The sequence below is a fragment of the Colias croceus genome, chromosome 15, assembly GCF_905220415.1.
Source record: "Colias croceus chromosome 15, ilColCroc2.1".
In the NCBI taxonomy this organism is placed as follows: domain Eukaryota; kingdom Metazoa; phylum Arthropoda; class Insecta; order Lepidoptera; family Pieridae; genus Colias; species Colias croceus.
In genome coordinates this window covers 7,845,534-7,873,024 of record NC_059551.1, presented here as the reverse complement: position 1 = coordinate 7,873,024, position 27,491 = coordinate 7,845,534, and the positions used below count along the sequence as shown (strand labels likewise).

The 27,491-nt window shown below is 32.3% G+C and overlaps 3 protein-coding genes across 3 annotated transcripts; 1 reads left to right on the top strand and 2 right to left on the bottom strand.

Moving 5' to 3' along the window:
- Positions 1 to 17: 17 nt before the first annotated feature.
- On the bottom strand, positions 18 to 7,590 carry LOC123698004 (UPF0047 protein YjbQ). The gene is made up of 4 exons (XM_045644598.1): positions 7,222 to 7,590; positions 6,920 to 7,056; positions 5,218 to 5,346; positions 18 to 4,656 (listed from the first exon to the last, which is right to left on the bottom strand). Exons 1-4 carry the CDS (start codon positions 7,376 to 7,378, stop codon positions 4,582 to 4,584), a joined length of 498 nt encoding a protein of 165 aa, XP_045500554.1. The 5' UTR covers positions 7,379 to 7,590; the 3' UTR covers positions 18 to 4,581.
- A 727-nt stretch (positions 7,591 to 8,317) lies between these two features.
- LOC123698002 (transmembrane inner ear expressed protein) lies at positions 8,318 to 17,079 on the top strand. The gene is made up of 4 exons (XM_045644597.1): positions 8,318 to 8,518; positions 9,426 to 9,578; positions 10,192 to 10,275; positions 16,694 to 17,079. Exons 1-4 carry the CDS (start codon positions 8,395 to 8,397, stop codon positions 16,852 to 16,854), a joined length of 522 nt encoding a protein of 173 aa, XP_045500553.1. The 5' UTR covers positions 8,318 to 8,394; the 3' UTR covers positions 16,855 to 17,079.
- LOC123698001 (actin-related protein 2/3 complex subunit 2) lies at positions 17,071 to 27,411 on the bottom strand. The gene is made up of 9 exons (XM_045644596.1): positions 27,210 to 27,411; positions 26,616 to 26,709; positions 26,346 to 26,445; positions 25,364 to 25,550; positions 24,347 to 24,482; positions 23,938 to 24,022; positions 21,195 to 21,295; positions 20,558 to 20,664; positions 17,071 to 19,225 (listed from the first exon to the last, which is right to left on the bottom strand). Exons 1-9 carry the CDS (start codon positions 27,281 to 27,283, stop codon positions 19,198 to 19,200), a joined length of 912 nt encoding a protein of 303 aa, XP_045500552.1. The 5' UTR covers positions 27,284 to 27,411; the 3' UTR covers positions 17,071 to 19,197.
- Positions 27,412 to 27,491: the final 80 nt, after the last annotated feature.

Below are 27,491 nucleotides of genomic sequence, written 5' to 3'. Positions count from 1 at the left end.
ACAAATAAAACACAAAGTAACTTTTGCAAATATTTAATCTCTTTCATAATTGTGGATCTATAATATTTATATTGTACAAGTTATATGTTACAATTAAGTTTTATCGTGACGGTCCGTCACTTATGTGAGCTTAAAAAACAACTGATGAGGGTGAAATCACTGTACAATTACATTTGGTATAAACGTCATAATCGTCTTAAATAATATACACACAAATTATTTGTCTTTCATCGTGTTTAACTATTACAACCTCATTTTCCTATGTGCAATAACAGTTAAAACAATTGCTTATATAATTACATAATATCAAGAAAAAAATTTCGTGCCCTTATTGAATATTTCGTGTTCTAATCAAATTTATAAAATGTATCCAAGAAATACAAATAATATCGTTCATATTGAATATTTCATACCATTAACTAGACGTATTTTCGTATATTTTAATATAAGTCCAAAATTATTATTTCCACTTAATAGTAAAATGGTTAAAAATGATATAATGTAATACATAGCAAAATGATGATTGTACATAGGTTGATATCAAACATTGGACAATTCCTAAAAGCATGATTATTGAATAGCAATCAAATAACTAGGGTAGACTAAGGAATTCGTTGTTACAAAACAGCCTGGCGGGACAATACAAGCTAATACAAAACAAGGACGCCCCGGAGCGTACTAAACATTTCCAAATGTAAAGGAATGTTAAAAATAACAACGTAACAAATAGAAGCGTAAACTAGTCACGTGATTAAAAGCGAACCAGTCGCGTCGTTACAAACCTACCCTTTACAATGTAATCATATGTAAAACACATAAAATTGACAATAACGTGCCAAACCATAATTCAAAAGGTCGTATTACAAAGAGGCTTATTTTCTGGCAGTGGCAAATCTAACACACATACATTCGAACGTTTTATACATGTGAAACACTATATGTACATTGATAAATGTTTATTTTATATTAATGCAAAAATATTTACAGATATTAAGAAAGCACTTAGCCATCCCCGACGCTACACCCAAATCCTACAGTTATGACAATCTATCCGTACAAATAACAATTGTGCTTACACAATAAAAACAAATGGATCTTAATAAATAATAAAAACAACAACACTATTAAAAATAAAATGACGAACGAACCATTAAGCATTGGAAAGTAGCTTAATCTGCTAAAGTATGATAAAAAAATTTAAACCCAATAATTTCCGAAATAATAATATATGTATGTATTAAAGGAATGTGAAGTCATGATTCGACCATTAAAATAATTAAGTCATTAATAAAAACCGCTACACCAGCCCCAAGCTGACCACAGTCCCAATCGATTGTGCGTATATTTCATACTCCTCGAGTCGCATAGGAAAAACCACCCTTTGAACACCACGAGCAACAAAAAATGTTATAGTCAAGGAACATAATAATTGTAAAACCTATGTCCGTACCGATTCCCATTCTACGTGTGCCCAAGTATTACTCCATAATGATATAACGTCCTTTGTACCACTGAAATAAACAAGAACGTTTGAGCTAGCTGTTCCACAGCCAGCGACGCTTATAGTAAGCAATTGTATCCTAATATTTATAATTTAAAATCCTAACTAAGTTTTCAGTGTGATTGTGCAATACAGTAATATTCGTAAGAACGCAACATAACCAACTCGAAGCCGTCCGTATGTTCTCCAATCCTTTCGGAAAAATGTCCTTTAAAATTACCAACTACCGTCAATCCGTACAAAACCATACATCTATACTTCCATAAAATCTATATATTTGTCTATATTTCACTATGCCGCCCAAGGTTTCGAATCGAAGCCTCCTATATATACTTCAAATAGTCTAAATTGTGTCAATGAGTGTCGAATACCCTAATACCGTTCACATATACTGAATACCGGATACAATATCTTTAGATATACTAGTCTTGACTTTATGATGGAACTTACATAGGAAGACATACAACTATACACATACGCCTTTAATATATGACGCCCAAACGAACGTTTCAACCAAAATCGTAGCAGAAGCCAATGTCGAATTGAATGTCAAAGGAATTAAAATAACGAATCGTGAGGAAGCAGAGTTCATTCAGTCGAGTCTATCAAATCCAACGAATCTCCGATACGGAGCCCACACGCGTCTGCAACTGAATTATATAACCACCCCATAAATCCGAGGCACTTACATGATCTTAAAAGTAATTGATATACTACGTCTAACTAGTGGTACCGAATGTAGCTCATTGTCATCCCGGGAAGGAGCCGTTGATACAACGGATGTGACACATTTAAAGCTATGGACATGTTTCACGTACTAATCGTTACGAGATCTAACCTAATGTCGGAAAAGAAGGTAGCTATCGTAGACGTACAAATACCTAAATAACCTAAACTCAGCCCTTAACTTACGTCGACTGACCATTAACCGGTGCGATTACGTACGAAGTTGGTGTTGCAAAATGAGTGTTCGATTCGATATAAAACTTCTAAGATAGTGACATGATAAAAATATTGTGTCTCCCTGTGAGCGTTGAAAATATCTGAACAAGTGCAATAGTGAAAAATAGTCATATTATAATATAAACAAATACACCTGAAAGTCATACTCTAAACATAGTTACGATAAAGATAAAAGTAGATAGCACATCGACCTCAACCGAACCTACAAGCGGAATGTCCACGTCCACGCGTGATTATGTACATATCGACACATCGCAATAACAAAACAACAATTATGTATAATTTTAAAATTGTTGCACATAATTATGTACAATTACAACGGGTTCAGTTAACACTGAACTTAACATCAATAGGTTACCGCTTTGCATGGCACTTCATCAGAGAACGTGAGGCGGAATTGTGCTCGATTAAAATTCAATTCCTATAGAAAGTTTAAAGAAATTAAAGGGTTTTATTGTGTCGTACATCTGCAGTAATACGCGCGGCTGAATACGAGTCTGCATATTTCATTTAATATAAACTTGGTTACTTTTGTACAAGTTTAACACGTTTGACCTTCACGAAACCGAGTTTATACATCAATAATAAGACTGTTCCACTTCTAACTATGAAATGTGTATGAATTCTGAAGCAGCCTACCGTAACGGGTCTGTTCAAACTGCCATGCAGAGCTTTACAAAATATTAATCTTATGTACATATTGTCGCTCGAAGATAAGAATAAGAACTAACGTCTAGGTAAGCGCCTTTACACGGAATACAATCCGTCGTACTTTCAACGATTCGGTGGGACTTCTCGAAAGCTATTTTACAGTTGCGTATTACAATTAACAATTTATTTGACACAAGTTATTGGGTAAATTGCGTTTTAAACAATTCTTTGGATACGTGATCACAATCCTGTAAAAAGTTTAGGGAGGAGGAGAAATTTCATTATTTGGCAATTTCATCATCTCCAAGGAGATATTTAAATTTAACATATCAATAAAAATTAATTTAAATGGCAACAAATGCATCTTAACAATTAATAAGGAACATTAATTTGATAAAGGAACAAAATTCTATAAAAACGGTCACAAATATGGTTGATATAATGGCTAACTATGATTCAAGTTCCTAGTGTTTTATGCTGCGATATTTGCGCATCAGAAATCTTATAATATAAAAATGAATCCCAAAATGTGTTGGTAAGCGCATAACTTGAGAACGGCTTAACCGATTTCGTTAATTCTTTTTTCATACTATTCCTTGAAGTTCGAGGATGGTTCTTATGTAGAGAAAACGTGAATATGTACCACGGGCGAAGCCGGGGCGGACCGCTAGTAACTTCATAATTTCCAGTTATAGTGCCATATGCTCCTCTGATATCTTTAGTAAAATGGTTAACCCAAAAGAAGAACTAGAGGGCCCTTTTCTAGGCAAAATGTGGAGACAAAGTTATCACATAAGAGTTGGTTCTACTGGGCAACGATTATTAGGCCAAGATAAACCTCAGCCAAATGGCGAGGTATATTATGCAAGCGCAATCTCTCGAAAGGAGAGAAGTATGAGGACGACGAAATGTTTCTACCGTAGCTATTCGGGAGCAGATGACTTGATTATTAAAAAGGTGAAATGCCATAATTCAGAAACGTTCTTTACATTCGGGTGTGGACCAACACCAAACCAGGTGTTATATGATACATATAACCGATTTATAGGATGTTGTTCCTCTATTCAAATAAAAAAATCGTTTTTCTATCAGACCATCATTTAAGTTTGGTCGTAAAATTTATTGAACACTATATACAAATCAATTTAAAACTTCACCAGTTTAGTAAAAATGCATTCATTAAAACAATAATAATTCTGAAAAATCCCTAACAATTTTCACACAATATTAAATGCTTCATACACTTAACACGTCCCATCCCAATTATTTAAACTGAAACGAAATTCCGAAATCACACAAAAACTTCCGAAGTCACTGAACGCGGTACGGCGGGGTCCCTCGTCCCTCGTCACAAGACAGTATCCCATCCAAAGGCGCGCGTACAAAAGGGGGATTTACCTCCTTGTGCTCTTGGAGGAGGGCCGCGAGTGGGACTGCGTGTGGGGGGTCGCGGCCCCCCCCCGCTCCTAACTGGAGCACGACGCGGCCGACACGGGCGACAGCGGCGAGTCGCGCGGGCACCCGGACAGTGTTACCACTACCTATAGGACATTTGCCCATCAATTTCCAATCCTTTTGAAGTGAAACTTCTTTAGGTGCGTTGAGAGTAAAATTTCTAGGTCGACTTATTTTTCAATCTTGCCAAAGAAGTTTCACTTCTGACACGTGTGCTTGGTACACACGATCTTTTTTATACCAATTCCCACCACACCCACATTGAAACATTTTAAGCGCAAACATATCATAATCTACACAAGAAATAAAATTTAGTAAGTAGTAAATTTTACCACCAGTTTTGAAAGTACCAAAATGGATCCCAAAATCTTCACAATGATTTATCAGGTGAATTTTAAAAATCGTGGGTATATCTCTACCAGTTCACTTATGTTCAGCTCGTTTTTTTTCTTAATAATTTATAATAAAGAAGTATATAACCATCAGCGATTATTCAAAGCAATTTTAATAAATAAACAAAAAAGTGTAGTCACATATATGTACTATATCTGTCTAAAATCTTTATGCATTTAGAGACGTCCAAAGGAAGAAATAAAATTAAATATTCAGACTATACTAAATCATGGAATCTAAACAATAATACAAACCTTTCGGCTTCCAGCATGGTTCCTATGTTCACAGAGCCACACACCCTGCCACGTTCCTAGGTTTAGCTTGCCATCTGTTATGGGGATTGTGAGCGAAGAGCCTAAGAAACATGCCTTGACGTGGGCAGGCTGCGGACAAACAACTTTATTAGTATACTAGCCACACAGTTCATAATTCATATTTATTATAAATATACTGAATTGCAAAATATATAAATATTATATAGAATTATGTATAAATGATGAAAATTTAAATTTAATTTAAATAGTGATAAATAACTTTTTAAAGCGTTAACTTAAGCCTTGTTTCCACTTGAGCATGCTCAGGCTAATGAGCGGCTCATTTGGCCGAGCTGCTCAAGTGGAGACGCCTGAGCATGCTCGGGCCGCGCGTGCTCAGACGTCTCCACTTGAGCGGCTCGGCCAAATGAGCCGCTCATTCGCCTGAGCATGCTCAAGTGGAAACAAGGCTTTATTCACTGTATGTTTCACTTTAAGGCGAGTGCTTGAATATATTCCTAGAGTGGAATTCTAAAGAATTTCCAATAAAATCAGATAATAATTAAAATATTTTAAATAGTGTGTAGAATATATACTAATAAAAGTAAGAATTGGGTTTCAGGTCATTATTATAACTTAAATTTTGTTCAGCGCATAGTAAAATTATATATTTTTTAATTAATGTCCATAAAAGGTTGATTACAAATTGATTGAGTAAGGAAATTAAATATGATAAATAATTAAACAATCCTTTTTAATAAATAATTTCTTATTAAAATAAATTGAGATATTCTTGACGCACAGCTGGTAAAATATAATTCATGTAGCGACTACTCAATTAGTTATTAAAAATACTTAGTTAATGGGCTTCTCAATTTCTAAATATACTGTGTTAATGTAGAAAAATATTAAACATATAAATCAGCAAATAGTAATGAATTACGAAGCATAATTATATAATTTAAATATAATTGTTGCTAAATTGACTAAGAAAATGGTAAATAATTTCCTAGTTTAAAGTCCTGGAAACAATTTAGAATAAAAATACAGGAAAAAAAAAATATTATCAATTTAAATATTGTCAAATCATATGATAAAAAAATATTATTATATAATAATATATACACCTAAATAAAGTTAAATGAAATATAGTTACATAAAAATAGTATGCTATGCATAACAAGCAACATGTCATATTGTTGTATAAGAACTCTTATCACTGATAACATACTCAAGGTCAAGGGTGCATTTGACATAACTTTTTTGTTTCAAAAAGAACCTCACAATTCTTTATGCTTTTACCTGGAACAGAATGTCAACTAAATCGACATTGAATAATATTTGATATGCAATCGCTAATGAGACGCTACTATTAACAATACCCACATAGGATCTACTTAATATTTGTTTATATATTAAGTTACCAAGATACATACCATATTACTTATTATAATAAGTATTTGATAATTATTATATTTAAGTAATCACTTTTCAAACCACAATTATTTATATTTCCTTCTTAGATTTCCTTATAAAAACTTGATCACTCAAAACTTGGCAATGTCAAACAATGCAAAAAAATCACAAGTCGTTAACATTAAATATTCCAAATTCAAAATATAATGAATATTTAAGCACTTGAAGTTGCAAGTGACACTTCACATTGACCTGTGTAAATTTAAGAATAATAAACGAGTCTCACCATATCATCGGGACCTTCGCACGAGTGGCGGTAAGGAAGTCCCTCCGGCACTATTTTGTTGAGCATCATTTCCATATCGTCTCTAACGTCTGGGTCCCAACTTTCGTTTAGCGCAAGACTTGCCGAAGTATGCATTACTGAAAACGTTATTTGTGTTTTTGTTAAATAGTCACCACCGAACTCAACAGGGACAGTATAAGCATCGTAATAGTATTTACAAAATAGCAATAATAACAATTGTCATGAAAAATACGAGTGGGAGGGAATGCAGCATCGGCGTTCAGCGGTGTCTTCGTACTCACTTTGGATATGGCAAAGGCCGACGGCAAACTGCGACAACTCAGGCACCTGCTTGAGGATCTCTTCCGTAACTAAGTGCACGCCCCTGTGCTGTGGCCTCAAATTCAGTTTCCGTTGGAACCACGCGGATCCGATCTGAATTCCTCGGTTCGAGGCCATGTTTAATTTTTAAAAACGCTACAGAGTGACCGCAAGAATACAAACGATATTACACAACATCACTTAGCACAATCTTTACACAAATTAAACCACAATTATCATAAATGATACATTTTTGATCTTTAAATAGTAATAAATATAACGGAGGTTATAGGACAGATTCGACACCCTATTTTCTGCGGGAAAGTGAAACAGTCGTCAAATGAAAGAGACGAGCGATCCGGTAAGTGTTGTCATTACTGAAAATCGAATATGACATTTAGGCTGCGTTAAACGTGACGTTAACGTCCTCACGAGTCAATTATTTTTTTTATTCTTCGCGTGATACGTACCTACCTAGCTTTTGTTTTTATATGAAAATTGCAATAGTTAACAAAACAAACATCTAATGAGTAAAGTGAACCAGTTTTCGCTGTAATGTATTAAATGCTAACGAGCTTTTGATAGAATTGAGAATGAAGCATTTAATAATATAATGTTGAGTATATTTTAAATTAATGATATGTTTTTATAATACGAATGTTTACTGCATAAACGATCTTGTTGTTTCAAAATTACTTACTTAGTTTAGTCAACCTGTAATAATTAATGTCAATCATTTTAACAATCGACTAATGGCAACATAATTATAATTCGCGGGAAATTTAACTTTCCATCCCAGTTATTGTAGGTGCTCTCAGCACTATTAATAATTATTTTGAACCAGGTAGAATCACAAATAAAATAAAGTACTTTTATTAGGTTAAGACAATTTTGAGGAATACTTACTATAAATGAAATTTTCAACATTATTTTTAGTTGAAACTATTGACCCGCTTTAATGAAACTTATAAAGAAGTTGGGTGTGTCGAGGGTGGATAAGCGTAAAATAGGTGCGGCTATTAACCACTCCATGGAATTGGGACAATTAGTTTTTATTCAAAGGAAGTATTTTGCGGGCACGACAGTCGCATTGTCCTAGTTTGTTTAACAAACGTTTGTAGTGCAATCATCATAGTTACGTAGATACTATCACAATGGATCCCATAATGGATGTTATAAAGAATTCAGAGGAGCCGGAATGGCTTGAAAAAAGTGTAGTTGGAGAGCTGAGAGTATGGCAAATTATGTTTCTCTGTATAGCTGGCGTGACTACTTTGAGTAAGTAAATATTTTAACAGGCGCATTACAATATCATTGTACAGGTATTGCTAACAAAGTTTTATAATTTTGTAGTTTCTCTTAGCATAAAAATTTATAAAACACAAGGCTTTATTGTTTAATAAGTACCTCCTTAGTACACGTTTACATAATATTATTCGGCAGTGCCTCAATACCAAAAGAATGACTGTCGAATTTAAGAGCATTGTACTTGGAAGATAAATATCTGCTGAAAATTTAAAGTAGCCGACTGTGTCGTATCTAAATCACACTTAATTAATCTGGAGAGTTATTACAAAGAACTGGTGCTCTCATTAAAACCTGAAGAGACTGATAGAAATCTCACTGTTCCTTTTCAATTTATTTGAAACGTTAATATTTTTCAAGCTACAGCTTACAAGTAAATCGGGTAGGTAGGTACTAAATTTAAGTATCTACTCTTGGTTTTTAAGTTAAAATTATTATGAAGGTAGGTGTACTAAAACAAAGTTAACCCAGTGCCCTAAATAAACTAAGCAAGAACGTGTTTTCTAGTAAAGGAGCACTTTAGTTAAAATTGCATTCTTATCTTATTATTAGTGTTGAATTATTCGCCGGCTCGGGGTAGTATAAAAATACAAGGAAATATACTATAATGAAAATATCTTGCACATAGTTCAGAATTTGTCATCATTGAGTACAAGAAACATTTGAACTTCTCGATGTTCTTTTCGAATTTGTTTTATCCTAGTTTTAACGAATTTAACAAAAACATTTTTTTTTATATTACCTAATTGTTGCCTATATATATTGTGTAGAATCAATTCATCGTTTTTATTAAATATCGAAACGGCGCGGGCGATCAATCTACATTCAACTTTTTTAATTTTTCAATTTTTAAATTTCTAATTTACGTTTACCATTCAAGTTGTGATGGTGTGCTGCTGCTTCCGTTTCCGCATACCTCGCACAAAACAGCAAATAGAGGCCGATTACAAGCGGCGCAAAATAACCAGCAAGTTCAGACAACAACTTGAAACCATTCAGGACTCCAAAATGGATACCATTTCATTGAAAGACGGTGAAATAAAACATATTTTTCTTAAAAGCAATTTCTTGTGTCCGTGCACATGTAACTAGATAATTTTTCTCTGCACTTCCACCACGCACTTCGTAAACGCGAAAATAAGTATAATGTTCTGAAAAAATTGCCGCTTCATTTTTTATTATTTTGAAAATTGATTATTTTATCAATATTCAACGCTTTGCATACCATTCTTGCATTAAAGCACACAAGGTAAGTGCTTTTTTTTCATAGAAATAAATATTTATGTGTCTAGTTTGGTCAAATTCAAAAAACTATGAAGCATTCCATGAAAATCGGTTAGGTACTTATCTACTTTTGTAGTTTCGGGGTAACATACATCGAGCAACGAGATTTTTCATTTTTATATACCTATCTACAAAATGTAAATAATGAGTAACATACTTTAGCTGCAATAATATAAACATAATTATCTGCATGCGTATCATTTTATTCTTGATTTGATAAAAAAAAATTATAATTGCTCGGCTTACTCAACACGATAATTCCGTATCTCCTAGTGCAACTATTTACTGATCTGCAAAATAAATAGCTCCGTCCGATAACATTGTGATAACGTGTCATTCGAATCAGTTTTATTTTTAACTAGCGTTGGAACTGTTGCACGAGAAAAGCCAATCAATGGAGGAGAAGCAGGGATCCCAGCCTAGTTCTATCATGTCACCACAACAAAGTAAGTACCGTAGAAACTTTTGAAGTTAAGTTCCGATAGAATAAAGCTGCGTCCACATAGAGCCGATGTATAAAGGGATAATATTGATTTCCTTGCAGATTCACATATACAGCAACTTTAAAAAAATAAAGATTTCAAGAGAATAACCCTATATCATAGGCACCCGTGTATTTCCAACTCTCCTACAACCTTTTGCTTATGCATACCTATTAATCCATAATCTAGGAAAAGATTATAATGTAAGAAAATTAATTGGTCCTACATATCTTTACCTTAGTGATAACTGATAGTGATAGTTTATTGGTTCTGTGTATATGATACATTATTTTGAAGCGATTATTATATCTCATTCACCATTTTGATAATTACTCCGAATATTGTTATTTATATAAATATATATTTAAATAGAATATTGTTATTAAAATACGAATTAATTTTTTGAAGTTCATATTACTACTTAGAAAAGGGGTTTTTGTTTTGAATGCAAAAATTTGCCAAGGTTGAAATTGATAGAATACATGCGAGCGAAACTGCGGTCGTTAAGCTACATAACCTCCTCCTTTTTTTTGAAGTCGGTTAAAAATAGAAATACTTCTGCAGTATAATTAGAAATTTATATCACGTGCTATCAAATGTCTTAATTTGGCCTTAACAAGTTTCGTGTACATTTTAACGTGTAGTTGGTTCAATTATTTATTTTACGAGCGACATGATCGTAAAAGGGATTGGGAATGAAATCGCTTTGTCAACAATGGCGTCATTTTATTGCACGCCTCTTATGCGAAGCGTTGAGGTGGGTACTACTGTCACTTCGCGCAAAACATCTGATTTTTCAAACTTAAAATGTCTTTATGTATCATACATTGCACTTGTAAGATAATACATACACACACATATTAAGAAAAAACACTATTTTTAACGTTCATGATATTTTTGATGTCATTTTTGTTATTTAAACTAGTTAAAAAACAGTTTAAAAAAGTTCTGTCTTGGACGTCCGTGTCTGTATGTGCGGATCCTTTTTCTTGTTAACACGATAGCGACCGAAATACTTTACTAATCGAGTCTTTTTTTTTCTCTTACGCTTGAGTATGCTCAGGAATAGAACCCTTTCATTTTTCAGGGTCTGATTCGATGTGGTTTAATTGTTATTAAATAAACAAAAAAAATATCGACTTTTTTTTTTTATAGTGTACTCAAAATTCACCATTATAAACTCGATTCTTTATACTATAAGCCAAGGTTTAAAAAAATAAGTTGGTAGTCAGTCCCTTAAACCTGCGCAGTTTCACATCTAGGTGGGGCCACAAGAAAAATAGCTCAATTATTACGGTACCGCTTTCTTTACTTTTCCAAATGTTTTATTTTATTTCATTTTTATATTTATAGTCACGTACTCTTTATAAATAATCAATTTTATTGTAAAGGATGAGATTATGAGGCGTGCACTTTTGGATTTTCCAAACTATTTACTATTTATGTACGTTTAACTCGTTAATCAGGCCTGATGATACTGGTTAAACAAAAGAAATTAATTTATTATTTATAGATTTGATGTGACCAGATGTGGCTGTGTGATTCTATATGACTTCAAGATTTTATTTTAGAACTAGCTGTTGCCCGCGACTTCGTCCGCGATTAGGTCGTTTTTCGTCATTCGTCGTTTAAAAAAATACGTGACACTTTATTTTAAAATTTTCTTAATTATTGTCTCTTATAAAATTTAACTACATTAAAATTGAACACTCTGATAAGAAAATCTTAAAATCTGAAGAAAACATGAATGTGGTTTAAATTCTACATTACTTAGTATCAAATAATAATCTAAATTAAATGTAGATTAACAGTTTGAGCACACCATTATAGAATATGTACCTAAGTATTAAATTACGTTAGTTTACATAGTAACTTTACTAAAAACACGATGACTATCTTTCGCGCTCCATACCACAAACTAAGCATGTTTGTGGTACGTGGCCCGCGTCACTTGACCCCCCGCGAGTTCCCCTCCGTTGCTATGCGAAAATACATTCGTCGCCCTACTGTAGGAAAAATTGTAATACTGTGGCCTGGGCGTTATAACACGCCCAGGGAGTTCCTGAGTGCCGATCACCATCTTGAGGAAAAGCTTCTAATGTCGATTTAAAACTGCATACATACGAATTAACCTGTTCTAAAATTGTGAAATGAGTTCAGTTTTAAAATTGAGAAATATTGATTTCTTGTATTCCACTATTCGTTGTAGTCGAATACAAAATATATTTAAACAAACTTAGGTTGGCCTTCAGGCAAAAGGGATCCTATCAAATGGTAAACTTGACCTTGTATCTTAAAAGTAAGCATGAACGGATCTTCTGATAATTATTGAGCACCAAAGGATCATTTGAAACGCACTACTATAAGAGCGAATATTGTCTAATAACAGTTTACATTGCACCACAGAATATACATAATAGTAGCTAAACGCTAATTGCACAGTATGTTCCTCTAAAAGTAGTGATTTTGTGAAAGGTTCCGGTGTATCTTCAAACGAAAGCCGAATCGCCTTACTACACTTTAAAGCATTACAAAAAGAACATACTACGTTAATATCGCCTATACAGAAAATGATCTGTAATCAATTGTGAGGTTATAAGCAAACCCACTTTTATATTTGTCAGACCACACCACCGAATTCGTAGATTGTTTACCTCAAGACATTAAGACTATGACGAAATCTGTCTGCAGTAAGACGGGCCTCTCGCTATTCGTACGTTTCCAGAGACCGAATAGTTTCAATTCTTAATCTTTCATTAAACAAACTTATTAATCGTTCTTGTCTCATATAATTGTAATATTCGCGTCCCTACTCTAGTCATTGCATAAGCTCATGTTCATCTTATTATGATGCACCCTATCATTTGTCAAACGGTCTTCATATTGAGTAAAGTTTCAGATTCTCGAGATAAAATATGACTGTCGTGATCAGTAGTGAGACGAAATTCCCTCTCAGTGAGGGTTTCGGTCTCACGGGATAGTAGAATATGCCGTTTGCGATCAGCTGTGTGACGTCATACCCTCTCAGTGAAGGTTCGGTCTCACGGGATAGTAGGGGAGACCGGGTTTGGTTGTCTCACGGGTTGGATGTCACAGAGGGCTTAATACAAAACTGAACTAACGAATAAGTCTGTTGACCAGCGTGGCTAGAGCGATACAGTGACAACGCTGTCCCCACTTCGCGTCAGACCGCCCCGATCTGCCGTGAGGGCCTCACACGTGTTTATTGTTTTCGCACAGATTTTTTATGATATGAGGACCGAATATGCTCCTCATAACATCACTTTTTGTGAACGAAACGACAGCGCGGTTTAATTCAATGCCAACACCATCAGAAAAAAGGATTATTTTTAATTGTGAAAAAATGTATTATGATTTACACTACATATTAACACTCTTTTAACATTTAACATAAAATATAAGTCTGTGAGTGTGTAAAAATAAATCCAGCTAATTACATTTTAAACTTATGTTTATAATTTGGTATACGACATGAAAATATATTAATTGTCAAGCAATAATAATACAGATAAATACTGAACATAAGTATAATAGATATTAAGTAGTATTAGTTAAAATATACTTTGACTGTTAGTCAAAGTTTATTTTTACTAACAACATGTAAATGAAGAAGAAATAATAATTAACAACGAACTAACCTTTTCTATAATACTTAACACGGCACATTTTTCAAATTATCTTGCTCAACTCTACTAAAAAATTTGAGGGTTTTGTTGGAACTTTAATATGTAAAAACTATGATATATCTAAACTACGATACAACTTGCATGCGGAAATGCTCATTACAATTGTGAATCTAAAGAATAACTAACAACATACTGTTCAATTTTATTGAGCTGATGAATATCTTTTGCCTGGAAGAAATCACCGTCGCCTAACAAATATAATGTGTTTTCTTATAAAACCGTTACATAATTTATTTTATCTACTTAAATAATGAAAATGATATATTTATAAAATATAAAACATATTATGTAAAATGATTAAAAATAAATAAATGAAGCAACTACGATTCAAAGAAAACATCTTTTTCAGTGTGAAAATGCTCTAAGCAATCCTGGATGATGAACTGTATATCATGTACCTACTCTGATCCCAGTACGGTCGGTACGTCGATAGCCATAACGATAAATATTATAATCAGATAACCGCAAAGTCAAAATAAAAACATTACTTGTAAAGTTGTGAGTGCAAAATTTACGTTTCATTTGGCAATAAAATTTTTTTCGGTACTAAAACGTAGTAGTTTGATATGTGGTTGGCTGCCCCTCCTCTCCTTCCTGAAAAATATCCTCCAAAATTTCCCGAAATACTTCCAATGATTGAACCATTGGACGTTGGACATTAACTTCAGTCAAAAATTGACGAAGCGGATGATTACTAATGCTCCCTGTCCCTTTGTATGCTTAAATCTTTAAAACTTCGCAACAGATTTTGATGCGGTTTTTTTAATAGATAGACTGATTCAAGAGGAAGGTTTTAGTACATAATTTATTAGGTTTTAGACAAAGCCGCGGGCGGTAAGCTAGTAAATTTATAAAACACGAAGATTTTTAAAATTGTAACTAATGAACGCAACAATATATTAGTATACTCTTTGGAACACAATCATTAGATTAACTGTAGATAATGGTGTCTATTTTTACTTAAAATAATAAACATCTACCCTCACTTTAAAAAAATGTAGTTTATTATTTACACGAAATATCTTATAGGGAACGGAAGATATGGGTTAAAGAGTTAAATAAATAAATAACATAATTATATTTAAATTATTAATTTTTAACATTGTGTTCAGTAGTGTTAACATGTAAATTGATTTGATTTTTACGAAATCTCATAGATGGCGCTGTTACAAAATTAACATTATACAACTTACATTCTTTAAGCTATGTTTCTCTTCCCAAGTTACTTAAATGGCATAATTTTTATAGTGTCAATATAGATATTGTCAAACAACATTTATATATGCGTCATTTGATTATTAATTTCCAATAGTTAACGTGTAAATTGATTTGATTTTTATAACATTTAATAGATGGCGCTGTTTCTAATTTGTCTTTATACTACTAAATTCATTAAACTGTTTCTCTGCCCAAATTACGTAAATGACATAGTTTTTATTTTGTAAAGCTAGATAATAGCATGGCTTACTCGAAACCAACATTTAAACATGAGTCTTTAGATTGTACGCTGTCGTAATACACGGAATACGTAAGAAAAATAAAGGTTCACAGCTCCTCCCCCGTAGGTGATAGCTTGATAATATGTAGCCTATAGCCTCACCCGACCTGTTAGTAATATTCATGCAAAATTTGAAGTCAATCTATGCAGTACTTTTCGAGATTAGCTCGGACAAACATACAGACAAACAGACAAACAGACAAACAGACAAACAGACAAACAGACAAAAATTCTAAAAACTATGTTTTTGGCTTCTATATCGATTATAGATCACGGCCCAGGTATTCTTTTAAAAAAATATTCAATGTACAGTTTTGACTTTCCTACGATTTTATTATATGTATAGACTAGCTTCCGCCCGCGACTTCGTCCGCGCGGAAAAATTAAGATTTATTTTTTTCTACGTATTTTTCCGGGATAAAAAGTATCCTATTTCATGCCCAGGATAAAAAGGTATAATTATACCAAGTTTCATCGAAATCGAACCGTTAGTTTTCACGTGATGCCTGAACATACAGACAGACAGACAGACAAAAATTTTTTTAATCACATATGGGTTTGGTATCGATCCAGTAACACCCCCTGCTATTTATTTTTTCAATATTTTCAATGTACAGAATTGACCCTTCTACAGATTTATTATATATGTATAGGTATCATGTCATAAAATTTTTATCAAAACTTACTTTTGTTTCGAAATATTAGAGATCAAATAATACTTTCGCCATTCGCGTTAAAAAAACATTTGCTCACGAACGCTCATACATTGAAAAGTGTGCACTATTGTGTAGAAAATTACTTTCCATACATCAGAAATTATTTTCCATATCTACTTTATGTGTATTGTTTTCATTTAAACGAGTAGTAGTACATTATTAATTAAGTATATACCATTTTATATGCAGAGTGAAATTTTAACTGGTCGTGCTAGGCACATCCGAAACTGAGCAACGTCGAAAACCTCTGAAAGCTAAGAATAACGATTTTTCATAAATGTTATGATACCGTTTTAAATTCCATTAAAATTGGCCTTATGAGAGCTTTCAGCGTTTCGACATTTCTCACGTTCAGATTTAACCTAACAAACGAAGCAATATTCTCCTGTACGCCTATATATTTCCGTGACTATGTCGAATTCAATAATTTATTTGTTATATAATATTGTTTTATCCCACAGGTTCTTTAGAAACCTCTTTCCAACCGGATCCCAAGTCGGAGACGCAACCTTCTGGCGGAATGAACTTCGTCAAATTCGCGACCAAAGTGGCCAATTTGTCTAAATTGAGCCAACCAAAGTCACCCACCACGCCGAATTCACCAGCTAAAATGGATTTTTAAAAGCTTTCTCTATAATTTAGTGAAGATTGTTATACTTTGGATGCATTTTATGTACTTAGAGAAGAATTATTGCATTTATTAATAAGGCTTTCTTAGAAGATGAAATTATAATAATTATGATAGTTTACTAGAGACGAAAATATAGAATAGGTAGAATACTGAGAACATATTGTTTGTTAACTTAAGAATAAATGTATTTTGTAATAAATAAACAAATTTCCTGCATTAAGATGTTTTGTTTAATCTAGAAAATAAAAAATACAGTATAAACGGATTTTAGATCACAAGATTAATTACATATTCACAAATAACTTTAGTATCCGCAGTTTACATAATCTCGCATAAAACTGACAGTAAAAACAATCGTCGAATCGTAAGCGATAACTTTAAAGCAACATTTAACTTACATTATAATACATAAATAATACATCTTGCAAATAAAAATTACATAAAATTCAAGTTAGCTACATAATAATATTATTTTAAATAGTTTAAATTGTTTCTACATGCTCATCGCTTTCCACTCAGGACCTGTTCAATCTGTCATGATATAATATAATTATATATTTGTCGGCGTGTTGTTTAAAATATGACTTAGTTTTATACAATCCTTCGACACCCGGACGATAATTTAAACCTAAACGTTCAGTCCATGAGTCGTTATTGACACCACAATCTTCAAACACATTTTCACCTATTTCTAGAAGCTCTACACAACTAGATTTACCATTAGGGTCATCTTCGTCAGGTGGGATATTACTTCTGTATATATTTTATTGCTGTTCAAACTTAATAATCCAAAACGTAAATGGGATAATGTTTATAACGAACAAAGGTGACCTACGCCAAACCCAGATGTGTAGAAACTTTTAAATACCTACATTTCAGAAGTTTGAATGAACATTACGAATGATGTCATTGAGCAATCTATATTCCAGTGCAAAACATCACCATAATAATAATAATATAAAAACGTGTCCAGAATCTATGACGCTACGTTCGATTAGTGTAATAAAATTTCATTAAAGTTCAACGATACAGCTCTATGTCGGGGAACAAATGCGAAATGGAATATCGAATTGCACTTCGAACATCGATACGACGTACCGAGGCCTAATCTAGCGACACTAGCAGATTTCAAGAGACCGGAATCATAGAAGTTTCTCGGTAAATAAGGCCATATTGATCCAAGTCACTCGTCTACGAAACAAACTATCGAGATATTTATACACTTTCACTTACACGTTAATAATTGAATGCGACCTACCTAAAACGTAAACAAGTTCATTTCATTAAAATTATTATTGTTCGTATATTGCAACTATATGTAACTAATATGCACGAAACAAAATTTGAAGGAATAATTCGTGGGACTTTGTGCTTTACCTGTCTCGACGTCCGGCGATATACATTTTTACAAGATTGCAATCGAAACGATATAGGCTACGTTATAGTACATCATATATTATATACCCTACGTGAGGATCGGTGATTGCGTCACTTACAACAAAATTACATAAGCTAAACAAACTCACAGGATGGACACTACTGGTAATAAACGTTTTCATTTGTCAACGTGTACACTCAACATCAAACTATCTAAATCGAATTTACTCTGAAACTAACATGAACCGGCCACAATGGAGAAAACAACAAAACTTTGACATTGACTGTACACATACAATAAGAATTAGGAACCCGAGTCGCGAACGCAGTGCCACCTCTATATAATATAAACTCTCATAAAGCATAATTTTGTTAACAAGTCTACAGAAACATTTTGATCACTAGGTTAGGCTTGGTGATAATAAATATTTGTTACAATGTGCACATTTCACGAACCAATGGGATACATCCAATATTGAGCATAATTATTTGGCAATTAACGGTATTGCAATGGATAAATAAATGTTACATTCAGAGCTTTGTGACCTGATTTGGGTATGATTTAGTTTTCAAAGAGTACACGATATATTTAATATTAAGAAATACGCACATTGTGGAGTCATATTGTTGATAACGCGCTCATTCCTATAACATTAACGTCATCTTAAACAAATAGGGGTTAATTTATTGATAAAATTGTTTCAAAATTTTAAGTGACAATTTAAAAAAAGTTCATAGATTAAAAAACTATATGTCAAAAGTAAAGTTATCTGTGCTCATAAAAAATACCATATGAATTCCATACTGAGATCGTTATAATACAAATTTAAAAACTGCATAATAAAATAATAATATATAAATAAAAAACGATTTGTTTATACAATGTTGCAACAACATAGAATGTAGGGGAATGACCGCGTTAGTGTGGTGCGGCGTCTAACTGCCGACGGCACGCAATCAATCTCGCCTCACAAACGTTTTGCCACTGGAACAAGCAAATAACATTTATTAGTGGTTTCATTATTTTTTGTGAATAACGAATTAATCAGGTCTTTTAGTAGAAAATATCAAAACAAAATATAAGTTCTATGTGGTACTGTTATTACGACCAAAAGATAGAATATTTATATTTATAAGTAAATGAATATTGTGAAAATTTAAAATGTGTACAACACAATCCGATAAAATGGCGTTATTAGAAAAACCAGTTTACATTTACGAACTCGAGTCAATATAAAAAAAGCTAAAACATTTTTTATTCTGTAAATAAACATCTGTAGGTACATAACATAATTAAAAAAAAGAGTGTGTACTTATGTACACGCGTTAGAAGTTATACTTCTTTGGCGTATGGAAAAAAAATACTAAAGTAACCGTCATGAGAAGCTATAAATTTTGTAAACAAGTGTTCAGGAGTTCACAACATTTGGACCAACACCATATTTTTCTCATTAACCGTAAAGCTCGTCACCTGTAAAAATCACCGGTAGTCACTTGTCACACGAAGCTCAAGCTATATCTCCAGGTATACCAATTAACCTAACCAATTACTTCACAATTTAAAACCTACTTCTAATATTAACCTTAAGTTTCCAAAGATTAGCGCGTTTGAACAAACAACTCTTTCTTTTTACTTATTATATATTTTAGATAAATTGTATTACGCACCTTTTGACGTTTTTTTCGTGGCGAATTTATTTCCTTAGATGTACTGGCTACTGGCTCCATTATACGTAATAACAAATAAAATTAACGCAACAATTAAAGTAACAACAATAAAAAAGTGATAACGAAACAATAACAAAATTAACAATAACAACCAGATCCGCGATATATGCAAAGCAATGAAACAAACTCGTACGCATTCGAAACTCGAATGATGCGTTTATTTCAAAATGGCGTCCCGATAGTTCACAATCCCTGCGACGGACGCGTTCCGGTACCAAGAAACACAAACGATAGCGCTTTGCGTCGTTAAAATATGATCCGACTAAATTAAATAGGTTGTTACTTTCATATAACCCGTCTATATTTCATGTCGATTGAATATGGTCAATTTATTATTATCTCGCAGTATAAAATGTTTACTTAGTAAAAGATGTTTGTTTACATAATTTATAGCTTCTCGTGACGGGTACTTTAGAATATACAACTTGAACATAGTTATCAATTTTCATACCACCTAGAACTAACTTCATGCTGTTAAATTTAGGTGTCGGTGTGCGCGCGCATCGTAAAAATTCACTCTCATCATTTTTCTCCATCGCGCCAAAAAAAGTATAACTTCAAAAATGAATAATAAATAATGTATACTAACGAGATAGTTTTCCGCTCGTTGGGCCGGTTGGCGGGCTGCGGGCGCGCACGGTTCAGCACCTTCAGCAGCTCGCCCGCCTTGGCGCGCATGCGCGAGTGCACGTACACCTACACACATACACACACTTTACATAATGATAAACACAATATGGCAATCGCAAACACGTTACAGATATTCAATATAATATAAAGGGTTAACGGTGTATGATTTTGGTTCTTGTTATTTATAGACAGTTGATCAAAGACAAGTTATTAAATATTAATACGTAGAAATTTAAAAAAAATACCCCGATTAGCACCTATAAAAGTGAAATATGAAGTACATTTCTATAATATGACTAATTCACATAAAAAAATAGCTATCTAAATTTTTGCACGCCATTTACAATGGCAGCATATGTGATAAAAAAATATTTCATAAAACACCTTTAAATTACCATATACAAGCAAATAAACATATTTGATTTGAAAATATTAGCTTTACGTAATAAAATGTCTTACATATTTTTTTTTATGTACACAGATATTTTTCATTTTTATTTTTAATCCTCAACCAAGTTTCAGAATATTAAAAAAACACAACTTTTAGAAACATCTATACTATGTACAAAAATAATATTAACTCAACAACCGCTCACCTTAGAGCACTTGATGTGATAATGCAGATAGTCCCGGAACATGTGCAACAAGTCTATGGTGTTGTCGCGCGCTGCCTCGCACGTGTGCCGCGGGAACAACACTACAATATAAATTATAATTACATATTTAAGAATATTTTCGAGGCAACAGCAAAACACTTAAATATTATATCTAATGAATACCTCATTCAGTCATAACATATGTTAATTAACGTTTTAATAACATTTGTATTTAGTAAGATGTTATGAAAACGGGATAATAAAAAAGGGTGTCTGCCGAGCACACGTGTCAGAAGAAAACTTTTTTGGCAAGATTCAAAGATACCAAAATCGTCGCCTTACTCCACGACGTGACGGTATTGTCAAGAAGCGACCTTAAAATTTTACTCCCAACGCGCCTAAAGTAGTTTCCACTTCAAAAAATAAATATCGCTTGTTATTTAGGAATAATTAAGAGTAATATCCTAATTAAAGAATTTACAAAATCTGTCAATTTTCGGAGCTTATTAAGTGTCACATAAAAAATAGATAAGTTCAAAGCCAGCCATAAATAACGCCAGAGCCGACACACCTAGAATTAATTACATAAACAATGACGTAAGTGCTGATCTACACAGGGTCAGTAACTGACTACAAATTCGAGGCAAATCAGTGCTGACCCGAAAAAAAACCCTGTGTAAACAGATTTGAAGTCAGTACAGAGGCTTGAAGTCTAAGTAAACAGTTAAAGTCAGTCGCGGCGCCGAATTTCGGCGCCGTGACTGACTTGTCTACTGACCCTATGTAAATCAGCACTAACACTAAAAGCTATAAATAAATAATAGCATCATACTTTATAAGCATGACGTCATTATAGAAAACAGGCTGTTTCGCTTAGAATATTCATTTTGATCCTGGAGTATAATAATAAATTTTGTGTTATAAATTTCTGCTTTATTTCACCAGAAAGTTATGTATTGTTGTTTAAATCAATTATTATACTAAATTATTGTGACAACAGTAATAGATGACCATGCAATTTTAATCCAAAACATGCAAACAACCTATTAGTGAATACAGGAAAATACGAATATAAATTAATTGTTACAGCATTAAAATATTATTGTTTGTGATATAATTATGCTTAATTAACCTTAAATTACATTTGGCCGTAGATAAGCAAAAAGGATCCAACCCACAACATGACCGAAAATGAGTTAAATATACCAAACTGCTCGTCTAGGTCTATATTTTCGATTAGCAAAAACAATCCAAGTAAAATATGAATATTTTGACGTTAAATTGACACTGGGTACCAACCCACATGTATGGAGAAGCCATATTTTAGTTTCGTAAAAACGATCCATTCTTCTTGGATCATATTGTAAAACGCTCAGTCTAAGAAACTAACACAAAACTAAAATGTTTAAAAAAATCCAAAGCATGTGGATCCTTTTAGATATTTAATTTTTATGATATTATGATGCAATAGATAAATCACTAAAAAGATTCAGAAAGCATGGATCTCTTTTGTTAAACTGAATTTTGTAGAAATGTATACTGGTTTAATAACAAAAACGATTCAGAACATTTGGATAGACTGAATATTATGTATTTAAAGCTTGAGGCGTTAGGCATGCATTAAGTTCACACTCCAAGTATCTTGATCGGGTCACACATCTTTGCCTTTTTTGTACCGATTTTTCGAAAATAGAAGCACTTTGAAAATACCTGAAAAAATTTACGAAGCTGACGAATATGTCGAAGTAACAAAAAAAAAATTACTCGCACAACTATCGATCACCCGCTCATGTGATCTTTATTACCTTCATTCAAGAATTGCCTATAGAAGACTGTAAGGTTTGTTGGGGATATAAATTATTAAGACTGAAATCGATTGTATGCGCACCTCCATCGACTAAACAGTTTAGTCATGTTGAATTCAAGAGGAGAATACAGCTCGACAGATCAGTTTAGTCGATGCAAAAGTTGTATGTATGGGCGGGCTCGAAAGGTAAATCTTCGGAGGTATCTGATAATGATTTTCAATGACTATGACCAAATGTTAAAGAAAAGCCCAATTAGACGATTTGGAGTCAATCTTTGACTATTTATCTAAATACTGCCTGGATTTCTATAAATCAATCCAAGGGGGCAATCCAAGACTTCATGTCGATGTAGATATGGCGATGAACCGGACTTCGCACACGAAGAAGAATATTAAATCGGATAGAATTAATATGTTTTATATAAATAATGAAAAAAAAATTGAAAGTTAGTTGTTTTATTTATGAAATTAAAAAAAAAATAAGGATCTTAGTAGCAATTAGCTACTTTGAATCGTTTTTGCGAAATGAAAATTCACTTATCATAATTGAAAATAGGTTTTATCAAAAAGGATCCTAACACACATTTAGCTGAATATTTCAAGAAATAAAACTAAATTCAATAAAATTTGTTTGTAAGAATAAAATATACATTGACACACACACTTTTCCTTAAGAAGCAATTAACACAAGCAAGTCTTTATATGAACAAACACAGGTTAAACTTCAAACTTCAATAACTCAAAAGTAACATTTTGTGGGTTGGATCCTTTTTGGTTATCTACGGCCATTTGTTAAACTCCATTATAATAATTACTTTGATTTTATTAACTAATTCTACTAAAATAACTACACCAGTTGCCTTAATATCAGTAGAAATTCGATTGCAATTCGAAGCTATAACTCTAAAAAATACTTTTTTAAAACAAAAATCTTACCAAATGTGACATAGCTGATATTATCTCCTACTTTTGCATCTGTGTCCACAAGTTCTAACGGTGGCTCCTTGTGTGAAAATAGAACCTGAAAAAAGAATCCATTTTAAAGTAATTTTATTGAATAAAAATAATATTATTTTATCAATCAAAATGAAATCAATGTATCAATACATTATCTGTGTCTATGATGTGTAGTAATTAGTATAAACAATGGTTCTGTTTATAAATCTACGTTTATTTTTAAACAAATAAATTTATTTATATTTTTCAATATATTATTTGTATAAATTCACTCACTAACAACTCATTTTACATATAGCTTTAAAAATTTATTAAACATTTCTAATTTTTCTAGGTTTTTATAAAAAAAAAATACCTATATTTAATTTTATTAAAGTAATAATATTACCTGTGGCGCGGTATGTGAAGCTCGTCTGCCCTCCTTCAGTTCCTGCATGAACACTTTGCCGATGACCATATCATCCTCATGACGGAACACCGTCGAGAACACCACCGTCACTCTATCCTCTTGTGCTTCTACGTATCTGCAAGATGTTATGTATTCTTTGTATGACATACTAGCTTACCGCCTGCGGCTTCGCTCGCTTTTTCTAAAACCTAATGAATTATATACTAAAACCTTCCTCTTGGATCACTCTATCTATTAAAAAAATCGCATCAAAATCCATTGCGTAGTTAAAGATTTAAGCATACAAAGGGACATAGGGACAGAGAAAGCGACTTTGTTTTATACTATGTAGTGATATTACGTAATTATTGATATTATTAAAAGTTAAGTTTTTTGTAACATAGAATTAAAGCTTTTTCTTAATATTGCGGAAGTACTCGATAAATAAGAAATGTAACAAATATATTCACTGACATTAATTATACTCGCAATATCAATTAATTTCATATTAGGATGGAGGAAAAATATGAGAAGGGTCTAGCATTTATTTATATTAGTAAACATGTAAGGTGCAGCAAATTATTGCAAAGACACTTTTATAATTGAACTAAATAACGATTGTGCTAATTAATCTTATTACATCTTTATGAAGCTATACAAGTTGACATTGGATTACACTTAAAGACGTCAATTATTTATATTGTGCTTGATACACTTAATTATTTAAAAAAAATATACTTGTTTGAATTAAACCCATCTCCAACCTACATATGAATAAGAAATCTGTGTTCTTCACATCTCCTATAATAAATTACTTTTAAAATCAGTATGTAACAACAAAAATATAAGATAAGGAGTTATGAGAGGCAAAACAACCCTATTATCATGTAAAACATTGTATTACATTATAAATTTTACTTTTTACATAAATCAATGCTGTTATAAAATCTATGTAATTCATGCAAAAATATATTTTTCGATAATAATATTTTCTAACAGCAGATTAAACCAACTCACAGTGTTTCATCCTGTCGATAGTTGATAACAGCTCGCTTGTGACTGACGTCGCCATCCTCTTGCAGCCTGAAGTAACGCTCAAACACCGACGCAAAGCAGTTCCTCTTCAACAGGCCAACCTTCTTCACGATAACCTCCCAGTCATCCGGAATGTTCTCCATGTCCAGTAAGACGGATACATTGTAACCTGACAATAATATTATGCATAAGTTTAAAATATGATCCTTACATAAAACATTTTTTAAACAGTTACAAATTTCATACTTTTAACAAATATTATTTATGATCATAAAAAATCAGTGACTAATTAGTCAAATTAAAAAATATTTTTTTTTTTTTATACTTGATATTTTATCATAACATAAAATTTCATAGTTTGTGTCATATTTTATTAGATTTAAAAATCCTATTAAAATGATTAATTTCGTTAATAATTTGAATATTAGTAAAAAATAAATATGAATTCATATGTAGTATATATTTATATGATATTAATTAGTGTTAAATTTTGGCACTATCATTTTTTATCACAAAATAACAATCCTACAAAATAATCTAATCTAACGGAATGATAAACATATCAAATACTTTCAACATTGTGTCAATATAATAATTCTTATATGCAATTGAATACCAACACCGTAATACTCAATTCAATATAAACAAGTCATTGTGATGCAAATTCCTTACGGCTCTAGTTACATCATATTGTTAAATTCTTCAAATTAATGATCAGTTAACCATGTATAAAACACAATAAGTTACTTGGAATACAAAATAACTGTTTGTATTTATGTATTATATTTACAAAATAATTAAAACACAAATAAATGTTATCTCACAACTGTAGTGTGATTACATGTTTGAAAATTTAGACCAAATTTATATTTATATTATATTATCTATTTCTCAATTAGTCTATCGTTCATATATCTTTTATATTGTTCAGAAAGTTAATTTATTTAAATTCATATAAAATCACCTGTCTCTGTTTCAGTGAGTAGGGGGCCATATACTCTTTTGAGCAGTTCATCCGCTCCATGCTCCTCTAATTGCTTGTAAAACTTCAACGATATACTAACCTGAAATAATTAATAATACCCATTATAATCATAAAAACAATATAAAGAATTATCGTAAGTATTACTCATAAAAAACATTCTGAATGTCACACTGCTCAAATGAGTCAATGCAGATAACAGCATACACTAAGATTTATTACATTTTAAAAATGAAATGTTCAGTGACCTACCCTAACTTTGGTTTTATCTCCATTGACATTTGATATATGAAAAAGTACTCCATCAAAATCTGCTACGGTCACATCTATGGACTCAGGCTTTAAACTGGAACAAAAATATGATAAATTAATTCAAGGAAAACATTGCAGAGTAACATAGCTGTACGTTCAACTTTGTTGTCATATATCACATACTTTGAATACTCTAATGCGATGGGTATTCAAAAACATTTTATAGGACGTTTCCGCACTTGTCGTCAATACCTACAAACAATATGACTCATCATCGCTGATACAAACCAACTAGCGTCATGATCGAAACTTTATTTATGGAAAAATAAACCATGAATACGTCCTGTACAATACCGAAACGATTCGAATTTTGCATATTCGGCGGCCAACGTGGGCCCACCCTGTGTGATAGTATTTGACAGTTGTCAACTAATTCCGAAAAGGGGTTATAGGCAGGACAAAATTACTCACATTGACCGCTTGATATATTAAAATAGAATAAAATACTTCACAATACTCTAAATCTTGTCCACACACATACCGCACATAATGATTGTAAAAAACAGGTAAACTTTCTAAGCGTAACGTACTCACCGCGCCAGTGCATTTTTATATTTAACTGTTAATGTTTCTTCTATAATTCTATTATTGATCTCCAGCAAGATCATTATTTAACAATTTATAACCTACAGTTTTTTCATAAAATTAACACTTTATAGCACCTTCATTTAATAATTCATACGAATTATCTTTAAAATGACGACCGCCCGCACACAGATATCTCTACGACAGAGAAAGAAAAGGAAGCATCAAATGAATGAAATATCGGTCAAATAACCATAGACTATACTATTGCAAAATCGGTCCTTTTTTGAA

Bases quoted from the DNA above. Each gene is read 5' to 3' on its own strand.
- LOC123698004 (XM_045644598.1), bottom strand. From the start codon at position 7,378: ATGGCCTCGAACCGAGGAATTCAGATCGGATCCGCGTGGTTCCAACGG. The intron at 7,057-7,221 runs GTGAGTACGAAG...TAACGTTTTCAG, and splicing joins CGGCCTTTGCCATATCCAAA to TAATGCATACTTCGGCAAGT. The intron at 5,347-6,919 runs GTGAGACTCGTT...GTTTGTCCGCAG, and splicing joins GCGAAGGTCCCGATGATATG to CCTGCCCACGTCAAGGCATG.
- LOC123698002 (XM_045644597.1), top strand. From the start codon at position 8,395: ATGGATCCCATAATGGATGTTATAAAGAATTCAGAGGAGCCGGAATGG. The intron at 8,519-9,425 runs GTAAGTAAATAT...TTACCATTCAAG, and splicing joins AGCTGGCGTGACTACTTTGA to TTGTGATGGTGTGCTGCTGC. The intron at 9,579-10,191 runs GTGAAATAAAAC...ATTTTTAACTAG, and splicing joins TACCATTTCATTGAAAGACG to CGTTGGAACTGTTGCACGAG.
- LOC123698001 (XM_045644596.1), bottom strand. From the start codon at position 27,283: ATGATCTTGCTGGAGATCAATAATAGAATTATAGAAGAAACATTAACA. The intron at 26,710-27,209 runs GTGAGTACGTTA...TTTTTGTTCCAG, and splicing joins TATAAAAATGCACTGGCGCG to TTTAAAGCCTGAGTCCATAG. The intron at 25,551-26,345 runs GTGATTTTATAT...TATTATTGTCAG, and splicing joins ACTCACTGAAACAGAGACAG to GTTACAATGTATCCGTCTTA.